Source organism: Macrosteles quadrilineatus, unplaced genomic scaffold (genome assembly GCF_028750875.1).
Source record: "Macrosteles quadrilineatus isolate MER2022 unplaced genomic scaffold, UCM_ALF_1.0 Scaffold_1__1_contigs__length_201487025, whole genome shotgun sequence".
NCBI lineage: Eukaryota > Metazoa > Arthropoda > Insecta > Hemiptera > Cicadellidae > Macrosteles > Macrosteles quadrilineatus.
Genome location: NW_026542594.1, coordinates 69,231,172 through 69,248,158, shown reverse-complemented (window position 1 = coordinate 69,248,158; position 16,987 = coordinate 69,231,172). Strand labels below are relative to the sequence as shown.

The 16,987-nt window shown below is 35.9% G+C and overlaps 1 protein-coding gene across 4 annotated transcripts in view; it reads right to left on the bottom strand.

The window, feature by feature from the left end:
• Window positions 1-16,987, bottom strand: part of LOC128983538 (protein TFG-like) — a 143,274-nt gene that overhangs the window by 66,063 nt on the left and 60,224 nt on the right. For all 4 annotated transcript variants that reach the window (XM_054402841.1, XM_054402844.1, XM_054402842.1 and 1 more), the window contains exon 4: window positions 2,678-2,817. In XM_054402841.1, the coding sequence (XP_054258816.1) occupies window positions 2,678-2,817 (140 nt within the window). The remainder of the gene's footprint in view (window positions 1-2,677; window positions 2,818-16,987) is intronic.

The window sequence follows — 16,987 nt, the reverse complement described above, 5'->3', positions numbered from 1 at the left end:
AGGTTCTAAAACTACAGTTTGATCATGGGAGTTACATTGTTTGTCTGCATAATGAGGTGTGAAGGAATCTATTCTTACCTGTAGTTTTGCAACTACTTCTTCGCAATTCAGAACTAGTTCAAATGGATCTCCCACTGACGTACTTGCCCCTCCATTCGTTGAGTCATCGATTTTGATCTGATCAAGTTGTTCAAGTAAGTCTTCCAGACGCCTACGATATCCGTCTAAAGTCGTCAGTGTCCCTAGGAGGTCAGGTTTGGAAGAGTCCTCCCCTTGTAGAAGTAAATTGGCCTCGGTAATGGTATTGCCCAATCTCTTGTTCAAGGTATCAATCTTCTTCAGTAGTCTTGAGGTCATTTTCAACGCTCTGCTACCAATTGTCGCGGATTTATAAGTTTTGTTCTAAATTAAGTAAGTATATAAATGTGGAAGCGTGAAATAAGTTTTATTTTTGACAATTAAAGTAGTTTAAGTTTCAGTTAACATCATCTTCTTGCCATTTGTTCAACTAGTACCACTCAATTGTTTTCTTTTTATATTCACAACATCTGGTATTAATTACATATGTTACAAACAGTCTGTTGGGAAATGTTATGGCTTTGCCACAAAGTGTCCTGTGATACTGCAACAATTTCTTCACGTATTGCAGCCTTTAACTCCTCGATAGACCGTGGTTTGCGACAGTACACTTTGAATTTCAGGTGACCCCATAAGAAGAAGTCGCACGGCGATAGGTCTGGCGAGCGTGCAGGCCAATGGAGATCACCAAAACGTGAAATTACTTGATTAGGAAACATTTCTCTTACGACTTCCATGGATGCATTGCTCGTGTGGGCTGAGGCTCCATCCTGTTGAAACCATATGTCTGCCATATCGATCCCCAAAGCTTCCAGTTGTGGCTGCAAAAATGTGCGTAGCATTTCAACATAACGTTGAGAATTAACTGTGACAGTTGCACCATCCTCTTCAAAAAAGTAAGGTCCTACGATACCAACTTTTGAGACCCCACACCACACTGTAACTTTGGGACTATGCAGTTGTTTCTGATGCATTTCTCGAGGATTGTTAGCTGCCTAATAGCAGCAGTTCTGCTTATTTACCGAGCCGTTCAAATGGAGGTGAGCTTTATCACTCATCATTAAAACAGCGTTGTCATTTGCAACAATATCAAGCATTCTCTCGCAAAGAATTCTTCTTTGACCAAAATCACGTTCATGAATCTTCTGAACAATCATAATTTTATAAGGATGAAATTTCAACTCACATGTCAAAATACGCTGGAGCGATCGACGTGACATCCCTAAGGTTGGAGCGCGTCGCCTTGTCGAACGGTGAGGACTCTGAAGAACCGAGGCTCTGACAGTGTCGATGTTTTGCGGAGTACGCGCCGTACGAGGACGGCCAGTTCTTTGTAACTGATCCTGTTGTACGAAACGAGTTCACCCAACAAAGTATCGTGTTGCGATCAGGTATCGAATCATTACGCTCGATTCGTTGAACGGTAATTACAGATTCATTCGATTTGAAATACTGTTCGACAGCGAACACACGAAGCTGAACAGTCCACTGTGCCATTGTTACTAAAACTGGACGCTCTAACGTACAAAATGGCGTCACACAGCGGTCACTAGCAGCCCCCCTCCACTGGTACTACGCTACTCAAATTCATGCCTTCTTTTTGCGCCACCCAGTATAAAAGAGGATGTTTGTGTATATATTTGGCAGTGATAAACTCAGGTACCGCTGGACCTATGGCCACGAAACTTGGTACAAATGTAGAATTTCATGGAATAGGTTTATACATAATTAATTTTGTGATAACAGGGCTTAGCCCCCCTGGGACCACCTTAAAGGTACCCATTTCAGGGTTTTTGAAAGACTATTTAAAAATAATCAAAGCATATTATTATTAACAGCTGTTTCAAATAAACCAACGAGTTAAGTTCTAGGCTATCATAGACAAAAAGAATGAAATATAGACTGTCAGCCGTGCTGCGGTTGCCATTGTTACCATAGGTTCAGGCGCACACCGCTGTAGTTTACGTAGCGCGTACGCCGTAACTACCGTGGTGCTCCAAGCGGTGTGCGCCAGAACCTATGGTAACCGCAGCACAGCTGACGGTCTATATTTAATTCTTTTTGTCTATGGTTCTATGATGTTCAACAGCATTAACAAGTTACAAAGTTTACCAACAGATTGCAGCACTATTATTTTTCCTTGTTGCAAAGTGAAAGCGTGGGTACAGCAACTAGACCGAATAACACCCTTAGTTTGACTTCAGTTGTCCCATATGTCTAATTTTAGCTTCCGTGATTAGGCTATATAAGAATGTATTTAATCCTTAATAACTGTTACTATAGGCCTACGGAATAATAATGTAAAAGGTAATGTTAGCCTCTAGTGAAGTCACAACTTCAGCCAGTTCATAACAAAAAAAAAACTGAAAAGTATGTCGGGCGAAGCCGACGGGCAACAGCTAGGCCTAGTAGTACATTTTTAAAATAACGTCAAAATAATTTATTCTTTTGATGTACCGTAGTCAATCCAAGCGTATATTCATTACTGCATTCATTTCTTACCTCCCTTGTGATGAAGGTTAAAAAAACTCTTTTTAAGAGTAGAAGTCTTCTAATTAACATCAAAACAAAAACAACACAGATCATAGTAGAATATTACCTGAATTTTTCTCAGTTCAAGGGGTTGGTAGAGACGACTGATGTCACCGTTGTTGACAATCAGTGTGAGCTTCAGCACTCGGCTGTACTGCACTGCATAAGATAGGTCGGAACTGTCAAAAATGGTTATCAGATCCCCATCTGAATACATAACAAATTACTATAGTAAAAACTATTAGAATAAGGCAAACAAGATTCTAATGTGTGTATAAAAATCTATATATTTAATTTTGTTAAGACAGGATAGGGCTCATATTAAAGGTCTTTATTATGTGACAGCGGGAAAAATTGTGAAAACCACTCTTAACCCATTTGCATCGGATGACGTACCAGTACGTCAAGTCAGCAATGCCCAGTATCACGGCTGACGTACTGGTACGTCAGAGGCTCGAGAACGCCTGCAGCCGCCAGCCGTCTTCCCGCGCGTCAACCACCTGTTTACTAATATTTTCCCGCTAATTTTGTGTTGTTTTTGTTCCCGCCACAATGTTCCCGCCATAATGTTCCCGCCATAATATTCCCGCTATAATGTTCCCGCTATAATGTTCCCGCCTTATTGATCGATCTTTGTGAACATAGTGTCAGTTTCGCTTTAGTAGTTATGTGACTAGTAATGTTGTGATCGGCAGTTTTCCATTTTACAAACAATGGCAAGTTATCGTGAGTGTGTACGTGATAGTGAAATAGATCAACTGTTACTGTCAGATTATGAAGATTTGAGTCAAGATGTTGAAGAGACTGGCGAGGACGATTGGGATGAAATAATGAATATTGGTAATGAAGACGTAAGTGACAGCCAAGACGGTGTAAGTGATTCTGATTTTGACATAACCCTAAATGAAAGCCAAGCTAACATGACAGTTGTAAATGACAATATTTTGAGCCATCCTGTAAATAATGTAGGCCTAAATGAAGTGCGAAACCAAATTATTGACAATGCTGATCTTGACATGTTGGATATTGAACAAAACGATGCGCTTACTGATGACTATTCTAGGCTATATCACAAAAAATCTACATGGATTTGGGACGAACCTCTAAGTAACGAAGATTTTACACCAATCATTCATGATTTTACTAGACGTCCTGGCCTAAACCAAAATTTAGGCATAAGAGCTGGAGACAGCAGGTACAAGGTTTTCTCGTCTTTTTTTGACGATGAAGTAGTTTCACTTATAACGAATGAGACTAACGCCTACGCAATCGAAAAAGGTGCTATAGGTTTCCTCCCTGTTACACCAAATGAAGTCAGAGTGTACATAGCACTATGTATTCTTATGGGACTTGTCGACAAGCCGACCATTCAAAGTTACTGGAGTCGATCACCAGTGATCCATACACCTATTTTCGGAAATGTAATGCCCCGTGATCGGTTCTTAGCCATAAGTAAATACTTGCATTTTTGTAACAACGACAATATCGACCGGACTGATCGTCTTCACAAAATAAGGCCCCTGTTTGATTTAGTGGAAAGTAAATTCCGCCGTAATTACATTCCTAACCAAGAAATTTCTATTGACGAGTCTCTTGTCAAGTGTCGCGGTAGACTGTTGTATATACAGTACAACCCAAAAAAACGAGCCCGGTTTGGGATCAAGTTCTATAAACTATGCGACTCAACAAATGCATATATTTGCAGTTTTGATATTTATGTTGGTAAGGACAAGATTGGAGACCTCCCGGCCAGCCAGAAAGTCGTATTACAAATGTGTGAACGATGTGACGTTCTACATAAAGGATACAACCTTTATATCGACAATTGGTAAACATCACCGATACTAATCCACAAGCTCTTCAATCTTGGTATAAACACGTGTGGCACAGTTCAATGTGACCGTGCGAAAATGCCTAAAGACTTGAGAAAATGTAAATTGGAAGTTGGCAAATCAAGTGCCAGATCATTCCAAAACATTTTGGTTATAAGGTGGCTTGACAGGAAGGACGTGTACATGATTACTACTATGCACAAATTGGACTACTGCGAAACTAATAAAAGGTGCTGGAAAACCGGAAATAGCAAAATATAACCTCTAGCTATTCAGGCTTATAACAACAGTATGGGTGGGGTTGACCGCGGGGATCAAATATTGAGCCAAAATAACATATTGAGGAGGTATGCAAAATCATACAAGAAGATCGCTTTTTACATAATTGATATGTGTGTGCTGAATTCATTCATAGTGCACAAACTCCTCAACGGTAACAAGGCAAATCGATCATTTGCCACTTTCCGGCAAGCATTAGTCGAAGAAATTATAAATGAGTGTGCAGTTGCGTTGCCTGAAAGACATACGCCTCCAAACCCACCCCCTCAGCGCCTACAAGGAAGACACTTTCCTCAAAAGCTCCAACCATCTGAGAAAAAAGGTTCAAAGACTGAAAAAACGATGCAAAGTGCCAAACGATGCAAAGTGTGAAAGTGTGTTATATTCATGGTAACAGACGTGAAACCACTTATGAATGTGACACTTGCCATGTACCTTTGTGTATTGATCACTTCAAAGCTTATCACACCCTTCGAAACTACTAGTTTGAACAATGTTTCTTCGTGTTTTACCCTGAGATGTGGACATTTATAATTTCAAAGCATTCCACACATTTTGAAAATGATAGTTTGAACAGTTTGTATTCATTGTTTCATAATAATTGACCTACCCTAAAATGTAAAAATAAAACACATGATTTTAGTTTACTCTTTTATTTTCCTGAAATGAATGGAGCTGAACTAAAATTTATTGGTATTTACAACAAAATTTCAATCAAACTATGCAATGAGTGTTATTTAGTAAGTGAGGGCTACAGTATGGTAACGTAAGGCATGGGTGACGCGATGCTGCAACCACGACAGCGCCGTGCCGTGCCGCACTCTGTGCCATACTGGCGCCATCTCGCTTACAGCTTTAGTCTCTATGTACTTCCAATTACCTTTTATACTGTGTGTATATTTTTAACAATTCTGTGGGTATTTTTACTGAAAATTATGCAATGATTTATGTATCTAAACTTTGACAAACAAAAAGTTGATCTTCACAAAAATTGTGTGTGTGTGTGTATATATATATATATATATATATATATATATATATATATATACATATACGTAAATATATAAAAAATATTTAAATTTGTTCAGCAAAATATTTCATTCCTTGAATGATATGATAATTATGAAATACAGGCAGGTATGCACTTATTTTTTGAGAAGTATAAAAAATAGTATAATATTATCCTAAATACATATAAATATACATATAAAATACAAAAATATGTACAAATATACATTTTATTATTATTTTCAGCTATAACATACTATAAAACATCATAAAAAAATAGTTTAATATTTTTTAATTTTTTTTACTGTTTCAGTGATACTGGTATTTTTGGTAAATAAATAAGCCGATGCAAATGGGTTAAAAGGCTATTCCACACTGCTCGTGGCGTGCGTTGTTGGTAGGGGTGTGCGAATAGTGATTTTTGAGTCTGAATCTAATCAAATCAAATACTTCATAATATTTTTGAATATCGAATATTACCGAGCGAATATTTATGTTATTATTATAGACTCCAAAGAGTTTTACAATCACAGGCTTTGGAACTCTACTAAGGTTAATAATCCTAATTTTAACCAATGTAACATTTTAAAATAATCTATTTTTGCCGTAACCTATTTGTTGTACAAAATCAGTACGGTACAGGGCTTCCAGTATTTTTTTTATTTTATTTCATTGACATTACTATAAAAAAGATTAATTTCTTACATCAAATAAAATCAAATCAGTTTTATTTCCACAATATATACAAAAAAGTAACAATTTTTCAAAAAATAAAATACGAATATATATAGTTTTGAAGCATTAAAGTACATTGTTTACGTAAAATTCAAGTAAAATTAAATTTATAAAGTTATTAATAGTATAAACTTAAATACTAGCATTGACTATATATACCTACAGAAGACATCCCAGGCTTATGGGCCGGTAGTAGTGTGAGCCAGGTCTCGGGAGCAAGTAGTTGATGTGAGCTGCCGATAGGCGCGCGATAGTAGGATTTTTTTTCTATCAGCGCTCTCTCTCGCACATTCCCCCCTCGCCCCGCGGCCTACTCTGCATCGCTCTCACTTGCACATTCCTTCTCTCTTTGTCTCACTTCCCCACCGACCCCGTGCATGTGACTGACACTGCTACACTGCTACGCTACGTCGCTACACTACAAACTACATTACAACTGCTTGGGCAATGAATACAAGCTGGCGCTCGTCAAACCTTACGTTAATGTAGGCCTAGCTCACGATAATAACATTAGCATGTGTGTTGTGCAATTATGTGGTACGGGAACATATGATATGATGTGAACGAGTACTCTAATAAATAAAGGTGCAATTAATATGTTGTGCAAATATAATGAGTACTCAAGATATTTTAAGTAAGTTAATTGATTTTAGTTTGGTTAAGGTATACAAACTTCAATATTTAAAATAACAGCTTAAAAACTCTAAAAATTAGACAAGCATTGTCATACAGCATTAAATCATATAATGAACAAACCTGCTCTTGTTAGCTTCTGCTAGTCATCATTGGCTACCGGAACGTGCTGTTTCAAAACAGATGCACTTTGGTGATAATAATTATAACTACCATACATGTTACCGTAATTATAAATAAATCATTTTCAAACCGATAAAACACTTAGCCCTTACCACTCTCATTTTAAGGGCCTATACTCTATGCCCTAGGTTTAATTTACTATGCAGATCATTAAGCCTACCAGTATTTTAACTTCCAATTACACTAATAATAAACAATAAATAATAAAATTTCCAAAAACAATTTTATATTTTTTTAATATTTTTGTTTAGCCAAAATGTGATACGATTGCGAAACGGCAGATGTTGGCTCATGGCCGACACAAGAGTGGTAAGGGTTAAATCCTACTATATATACAGGGTGCCCCATTAGTAAACAGTCAAACTCCGGGAAATGGTTCTATGGGTCAAAATAAAGAGAAAATCAAGAATACATTTTTTCCAAAATCGATTTGTTAACCAGATATCCACCTTTTGTATTTTTACATAAACATTTTTATTTTTGGATTTTTTCAACCGATCGTTATTTAACTTGGTATGTAAGTTAAGGTAGAATAGCCCCGTGTTAGGAAAAAACCATCTTGATTCAACTTAAAATTTCAAAATGGTGGCCATTTTAATTGTTTAAACTTAAATGACTAAAAAAAGGCAGTTTTTTTCATTATATGATTTATTGCTGTATGACAATGTTTGTTTAATTTTTAGAGTTTTTTAGGTCTCATTTTAAATATTGAAGTTTGTACAGTAGACTCCCCCTTATCTGGACTCCTCGGGACCAACGCCAGACCGGATAATGGGTTTTCCGGTAAAGCCGATGTCCCCAAAAACTCGTTAAAACGGACCGTTTAAATGCATACTGTATACAGTATTTGACTTAAATTTAGGAGAGCATTGTATTTAGACACGTGATTACTGATCTCAAATCTTTCCCACGAGAACGGTCGTTTCAGTACCGCTCTCTTCCTGCCGATCTACTCTGGTTAAACCGACGTGCTGATAAAAATTGTCCGGTTAAAGAGATGTAATTTCTGCCGCGTGTAGTCCGGTTAAACCGATATCCGGTTAAAAGGTGTCCGGATAAGAGGGAGTCTACTGTATATATTAACCAAACTCAAATCAATTGCAGTACATACCTAAAATATCACGATTACTTAATATGTTTGCTCAACATTGTTATTTTAATTTTTTGAGGTGTTGCCTTCCGGATAATTTAAAACAAGATATAAGGAACAGCTACCGAAACCATCCATCCACAAACCCAATTCCGTATTAAGATCATTTGACTAATTATAACCACGACGTCTCAAATACTGACAAAACCATCAATGTATTGCATTTCTTATAAAAAAAGAGGTCGTTTTCTAGATACAATTGAAGAGTTTGACATTTTCAACGCCGGCAAAAAATCCCCCAACACATTCTCAACAAAAAAACGTCGTTTGAGTCAGACATAATTTACAAAGCTGTCTCATTCACAGAAATATTATCAGAAGACAATGGAGCTGATAACAATACGAGGGGTAGGAGGGGAGGGAAAGGATACGGCGACGGTCAGTCTTGACCTACCGTACTCCCTGTACCCGCAGCCGCGCCGTGATCATTAGTGTTTTGATTGGCCATGATGTTTTCTTTATTCGTAAAACTATTTGTTTGGGTCTCGTGTTTATGTTTTGAAGACTTCTTGACGACCTCCTATTATAGGAGCAATAAACGTCTTAGGCTTGACAATGACACCTTGGGTGTCGAAACGTCGAAACCGGTCGCTATGCAGACGACCAATGGTTTACGTTGGCAACAAAAAAGTATTTAACCTCTAGGATATATTGTTGTTTTATTGGATGTAAAAGTACAAATGAAGACAGTAATGTTTAATGTTGTTTTCATGCGTTTGTTATACAATTATTTACCACACATGGTGGATTAACCGAGAACTCAAATGCAAATAAAGGGAGCTCAACTTTTAATTAATTAATTAAAGCATTACCTTAATTAATATAAGTACTCGTTCACATCATAAAATATGTTCCCATACTACATAATCGCGCAACACACATACATTAGTGTCATATATTCTAATTTTTTATAACAATCACTACTCATAACTTCTTAGAGAGGAAATTTTTTTGTTTAATGTCATTGCTAATGAAAGTGATGCAACGACTTATTGTATCATCAGCTGATTTAATGTAATTACGTGTTTGTAAAACTTCGTTAAAAAAAATACCTTACTTTTTTTCTGGGAATAGGTTCTGCTAGCAGCATTCTTACCGTAAATACTCTATAAGGTACGATTAAGGAAGTAGTGCATATTTCTTTTTACAACTAAATAATATACCGTAGTGAAACAGTTACAGTAATTTACAGTAAGATCTCAGCATCGAACATGTGGTCCACATTGAGTTGGGTGAAAAAGTGGAAAAAAGGTTTTCAAAATAAACCAGAAGCACATTTTCATTATCAATTTAACCTTATTTTGTTTCGTCCATTTAATGAATTGCTGGTATGTAATTTCATACCTTTGTTTGGATTTTGGAGGAAAAAGATTAGCACAAACAGTTTGTGCTCTCATTTCCATCTCATCAACTTCATTTTCACTAACTGACATAGACATAGACACTTTATTTGCACAAAACATTCCATACATGTCATAACATTTAGAATAGGTGCATTGTCAAAATTATATCCATACATAAAATATTTAACATTTAAACTTAACTTAAAATTAAACATTTAAAACAAAAAAATAAAAAATGTTCTAAATTGAGGTTCTGTAAAAATCTTCAATTAAGTAAAAAGCCTTGTCAATAAGTAAAGTATCTATTGTCTCTTTAAATTTGGTTTTGCTTAGTGACTTATAGCACGGCGGAAGCACATTGTACAATCTCAGCCCAGCATACAATGGAGATTTTTCATATAGGGTCAAACGGTGTTTGGGGTGTCTAAATATATTTTCATTTCGGGTTTCATACCTGTGATTAAAATGTATTGTTTCTGGTAGCTCATTTTTAACTGTATGTATGTAATTTAATAATTCTAGAATATACAACCCCGTTAATGTCTGAATTTTGAAATTTTGAAAATGTTTCTTACAAGAACTGCGTGGATGAGAGTTGGTGATAATGCGAATAATACGTTTTTGTAACCTGAATATAGTTTTAATACCAGTAGCTTGACCCCATAAAATTATGCCATATCTTAATAACAACTCCACATAAGCATGATAAACGACTTTAAGTGTCTCAATAGAAACACAGTCCCTTAAATGTATGAATAAAGATGATATCGACCTAATTTTGGTATGTAAATAATTCAAATGTGAATCCCATTTAACTGTGTCATCTACATAAACCCCTAAGAATTTATGAGCTTCAACTAAATTAAAAGAACAGTTTTCCATATTTTTGTGTCTAGTAGAAAATTTTATAATATTTGTTTTTTCAACATTAAGTTTTAACCAATTTTCTAAAAACCATTGCTCCAAATCCTTTAACACACCTTGCAGAGAAGAAACCATATCAGTTGTATTATTATTTTTTATCAAAGCAGTATAATCAAAGTAGTGTAATCGGCAAAAAGAATTAGTTCTTTAAATAGCCTTTGGAAGATCATTAATATAAATAAGAAAAAAATGTGGGCCCAATACTGAGCCTTGGGGAACACCTGTGGATATGATTTCCCATCGTGAATAATGTTTATTGTTATCTTCTAAAATTAAAGTTCTTTGTTTTCTTTCAGAAAGGTAAGATTGTATTAAAGAAAAATTAAAGAAAAGCAACTTCCCCCAATCCCATAATCATTAAGTTTCAGCAACAGGAGTGAGTGATCCACACAGTCAAAAGCCTTAGACAGGTCACAGAAAACACCTGGTGTGGCCTGAGACCTGTCCAAGGCCTCTGCAATCTCATTAACAAACTGAGTGAGAGGAGAAACTATGCGTAAGTTTTTTCGGAAACCAAATTGTTTATTGTATTGACTGACATTTTTAAATCAGTTTAATCTACATTCCTTTAACTTCCACCAACTTAGGTTAAGAATATGCGAGTATCAACAGGAACAAGTCGGATCAACAATAAATAAAATTGTCAACTGATCAGCTGATTAGCTGATTAGTTGACGTTCAAAGCATTACAATTTTACTTCTTTTCTCTCAATCCTTGAATCTCATTGGTCACAAAACTAAATTCCATATCCAATATATAATTAAATTTATGTTTTCTGATTGAGCGATACAGTATCTTGAACTTAACTGATTAAAACTATCAATATCTCAAATGAAAGCCTATATTTCTAGAAGTATTTTAAGACCAAGACTTATAAAATAACTTAAATAAAAATAGAGTTACGTATCATTGATTGCAGATAAGTACTAAAACGATTATAACTATTGTTAATTTGTGATTCAGCAGTGTGCTTTAAGTAGTCCGATCTTAATAATCAATAGCTAAAATGAAACCTGGTATTTCACTAAAGGTTTTTAGACCAAAACATATAGGGTAATGTAATTAGAACTGCTGGAATACATCTTTAATTGAAGTAAAAAAATCAAATTTATATTTTTCGTCGAGTAATACATTAGATAAATTAATGATGATGCTTGATGACAAATATGTGCTTGTATATTCATTGTCTCCAGTATATTCATTTTTGGTGAAACTTTCCAATTTTACCTCCTGGTAGTCTCAAGTTTGTCTTTTAAAGGACTTTTCTTCTACTTTCAAGGCTTACGCTAATTCATCTAACTGCGATAAATAGAGTTAAATTAAAAAATTTTTTAAAGAATTTACTATTGTTTCATGAGTAATTAGTGTAGAAACAATAATGACTATTGCGTTAGTTACAAAATATGGTTGATCATTCAATGAATAAAGGAAATAAAGGGAGGTCCGCCCTTACTTAAGCTGTGTACGTTTTATTTTTTCCTTCGTTCAATCGGTCATCATGCCGTACTTCTGTGCTATTGAATAACCCTCTAGCATAGTTTTGAGAAATTGGTCGTGGGATTACTGTTTTGTTAAAACTGGCAATAAAAAAATTTGGCACTATTAAAAGTTGTCAATATGATCTCTCTTTGGAATATTATGTGTACTAGTAGTGAAGGGCTTTTAATCTTGAACTGTTGGGGGTCTCATTCACATGGTCGTGCGGCTTTAATGGCAAAAAATAATGCAAACGACAGAGCAATGTTGTATTTCCAAATAGAAAATACTGTAAATTGTTATTAACCATGTTAACCTTATGAGTATTCACATTTAAAGAATTAAATAATTTGACAGCTGTTTGAACTGGACAATGAGAACTGTCAAAGTTGGATTGTTTATTTTTTAATTTAATAATTGGCGAAAAGCATTCAACAGAAATACTTCGATATTTGGTGTGTGTTTGAAAATTATACAATGGAATACCACCTAACAATTAATAGACCATAGACAATACAAATTACTAAAAATATATCGAATGGACAGAGCGTGTATATACACTGCAGAGCATTAAAATGGAAAGATGAACCTCCTGGAAAATGATAATATCTTATTTTTGTGTCAAAGACACTATACGGATAGTTATAGTAATAACTAGACTGTCAAGAAAAATTATCTTCAAAATTTATAATGAGATGAGAAGTCTACTTGTGTTGGTTAGTCTATGCTTGTATCCAATACAAATGTTTTGTTAAATTGTCAACAGGGTTTGGTTGACAAAGAATTTTAGTTTGCAAACGATAACTTGCCCTGTAGTCGAAAACTCTACCAAAAGTATGCACTTTGCAAACTTCTCTATTTACAAACCACGCTGTAAATAAAACATGTGATTGGAATTTTTCGACCAACTTGCTGTATAAAGTTTGCTGATATAATTTGACATATGCCACGACACGGTGACATCGCTTTAAGAGTCCTTGGAGGCTAGCGGCCATCTTGAATAATTTCAAACAGCTGCTGAGGAGTAATTATCACCCAAAAATAGTTTTACAGACACCAAATTGATTATAATGTAAATATTCTAGTATACTGTAGTGAGATTAGAAATGTTGTTTGTTGTTTTAAATGTATCCAAGATGTATTGTATTGAAGATTTCCAAGGGAATTCATGGAAGCCATCGGCCTTCTTGGATTTGCCCGCTATAAGAGCAATGTTAATTTTGTTATTTTCAAACAGCCGCTGAAGAGTTATTTACTAACCCAAAATATATCCTAGTCTTACTGTGAGATTAGAAATTTGCTTTGTAGGTTTTAAATTGTGTTGTGACCGTACTATTGAAATACACACACATTGTAAATTATATCACTTTATTTTAACAACATAGATGTTTGTAATGTAATGTTTTCAAAAGTAACAATAAGAAGTGTTTACTATTTAATATTTACCAACAGCTGACTATTTAGAATAGAGTAATAGAACAAGATTATGACACTCTCCCTCACTTATTGAGAAGAACATAAACTATTTTTCAACGATAAAGTCTCGTAACCAAGGTGGCTGTTGTTATTGTCTTATTGGTCGTGGAGAGCGAACTGGAATGTTAACTTCTGTAGGTTGGTCTGGTTCTGGTTCAATATTGTCGGGTCTTTTATCAGGATAAGATGGAGTTTGGTTTGGAAGTCTTGGTACATCGAATGATTGCTTAGGTCCAAATGTTACCATCTTTTCTTTCATTACTAGAGTTGGTCTAAGCTGGTTAATGTGTCTCTTGATATTTCTTCCACTATCGAGTGTTACTATGTAATGTCTTTTTCCTAGCTTCTTCTTTATTACTCCAAACTGCCAAACTTGTCTGTTGTTAGTGTACATTTGAACTTGCACTCTCTCCCCCTCTTGAATCGATCTGACAGGTTTTAAAACAGGCTGGATATTTGATTTAGGGTGTTGATAAGGAAATATGGCATCAAGTCAAATCCTTAGTTTTCTATTGAGGTAGAGTTCAGCAGGGGTTTGGTTGCTAGCTAATGGAGTAGCTCTATAACGGAATAAGATTCTTCTCACTTTGTCTGTCAGGGTTCCAGGTTCTTCAGAAGCTGACTTTAATTTGTTGTTCAGGGTTTGTACGTTGCGTTCTGCAAGGCCATTTGTCGCTGGATGCCCAGGGGCGATGAATTTTTGGAATATGCGATTGATCTTGTAGTAAGCTCTGAATTCTTCACTTGTAAATATTGTAGCATTATCAGAAACGCATTCTTTCGGATACCCATGTGTAGCAAATATCTTGTTTAACAGATTGATTGTGTTTGAAGATGTGGGTGCTTCCTTCAACACTTCGATTTCAGCCCATTTGGAACTTGCGTCAATACAAACAAGAAAATAGTGATTTTCATAAGGGCCGGCATAATCTATATGTATGCGGTCCCAGTTATTTTCAGGTAGGTTCCACGGATGTACTGACACTTTAGGTGGACTTGCTTTCACTAGGGCGCAACTGTTGCATCCTTTAACTAGTCTTTCGATTTCACTGTCAATTCCTGGCCAGTAAACATAGCGTCGAGCGAGTTGCTTCATTTTGGTTATTCCCAGATGAGTTTCATGAAGTTCACTGAGTATTTTGGAGCGTAAAGATGTTGGAATTACAATTCTGTCTTTTCGAAACAAGATACCGTCAAGTAGGGTGTATTCTGAATCAGTAGAATTGTTTTTCAGGGTTCGAACTATTTCATTCATTTCATGGTCTTTTGCGGTTTCTTCTTTGATTGTCTTTGAAGTTATTTCACAGTTGGATACTTGAAAAAGTGATTAAGAATAAAGCTGGTTCACTTCTTCCCCGATTTGTTGATCTGTTGAACTACTGCATGTTTTGACTGGAGATCTTGATAAACAATCTACATTTTGATTGCTACTTCCCTTCTTGAATCGAACAATGTAATCAAATCCGGAGAGGAATGAAGCGTATCGCAGTAGGCGAGCTGACGTCATCTGTGGTAGAGCTTTATTTTGGTGAAAAATCCTTGTCAATGGTTCGTTATCTGTAATTAAAATAAACTTCTTGCCAAGTAGGTAGTTGTAGAAATGATTCACACCAAAGATAATCGCCAATGCCTCTCGATCAAGTTAACTGTAGTTAATTTCACTCAGATTCAAAGAACGAGACGCGTATGCTATCGGACGTTCTACTCCTTCAATTTCGTGACTTAGTACAGCTGCGACACCTGTAGGACTAGCATCAGTTGTCAGGATGAGGTTTAGGTTAGGGTCGAATGGAATTATCACTCTGTCACTGCAGAGTTCTGATTTGAGTTTTAGAAATGCAGATTCACAAGTAGCTGTCCACATCCATAGTTCTGATTTCTTCAGTAGACATCTGAGTGGAAATGTCATTGTAGAAAAATCTGGTACAAATCTTGAGTAGTATGTATACAAACCCAAAAATCTTTTGAGTTCCTCGACATTGTGTGGACGTGGTATATCTTGAATCGCTTGAAGTTTGGATGGAGACTTGCTGATTTTGTTATGTTGAACAACATGACCAAGGTATTCCACTTTTTCAGTCATAAAAGTGCATTTATTTCTGTTTACATGCAAGTTGTAATCGGACAATCGTTGAAGACATGCTTGTAGGTTTTAAGGCACTCATCGAATGTGTTTCCATGAACAATGATATCGTCAAAATAGGCTTCTGTTTTCTTTAGTCCCATGAGGATTTGAGATATGATCCGATTGAATTCGGCTGGAGCAGTTTTTATTCCAAAACTGAGTCTGTGGAACCTGTATGTACCTCTGTGTGTTGAAATAGTTTGAATTTTGCTACTGTCTTCATCAACTTGCAGGTGTATATAAGCTTTAAATAAATCAAGCTTACAAAAGTACTTAGAGTTTCTCAGGCTATTGAGCACGTCATCGATGCGACGTATTGGATGATTTGCTTGTACTAATCTTTCGTTAACCCCACACTTGTAGTCAACGCATAGGCGGATTCTGCCGTTAGGTTTGGGTATTACAACAAGAGGTGATCCCCAATCCGAAGTTGTGACTTTGGAAATTATTCCTTCAGCTTCAAGTGTATCTAGTTCCTTTTCAACTTGTTCTCGTATTGCATATGGCACATCTCTTTCCCTCGTAAAGATCGGTTTTGCGCCTTCTCGAAGTTGCAGGGAGACTTTAAAGTTCGGAACGCATCCTACTTTTTCTTCAAAAATGGGAGCAAAATTATTAAAAATTTCGTTTATTGAATTTACACTGTGAATCGGAACGTGGTTCGAAGGTTTCTGAAAGATTTCCTCATACACCTGTCGAAGCTCGATCTCTAACCCTCTAATCCACTGTCTACCTAACAAAGCGTCATGTCCTGTAGGTACGATGTGTAGTTCACCATCTATCTGTTTACCATTGTAAGATACAGTAACAGATACCTTCCCAACAGGTTTAATGATGTTACCTGTGTATGAACGAAAGCAAACATTAGAATTCTGTAGGGGAAGGCCAAGCTTGAGTTTCTTGAAATCACTTTCTGAAAGTAGGGAAAATATTGCACCGGAATTGACTTCAAAACGTTGACGTTTGCCGTTTAATTCTACATCAATGAAGTATTTGTCGAGTTTGGGAGTCATTTCAAAAAGGTCCACTACGGTACAATTCATGCTATGAATGCCGTATGTTGGGTCATGAAAAGGTTGATTGTACTGTTCACTCTTAGTAGCTTAATTTAAGTACAGTTCAACTAAATCTACTTTTGAATTTTTGAGTAGTGATTGAATGCAAACTTTTGATACATGTCCTTTCCTTTTGCAGTTATTACACGAGAGCGTA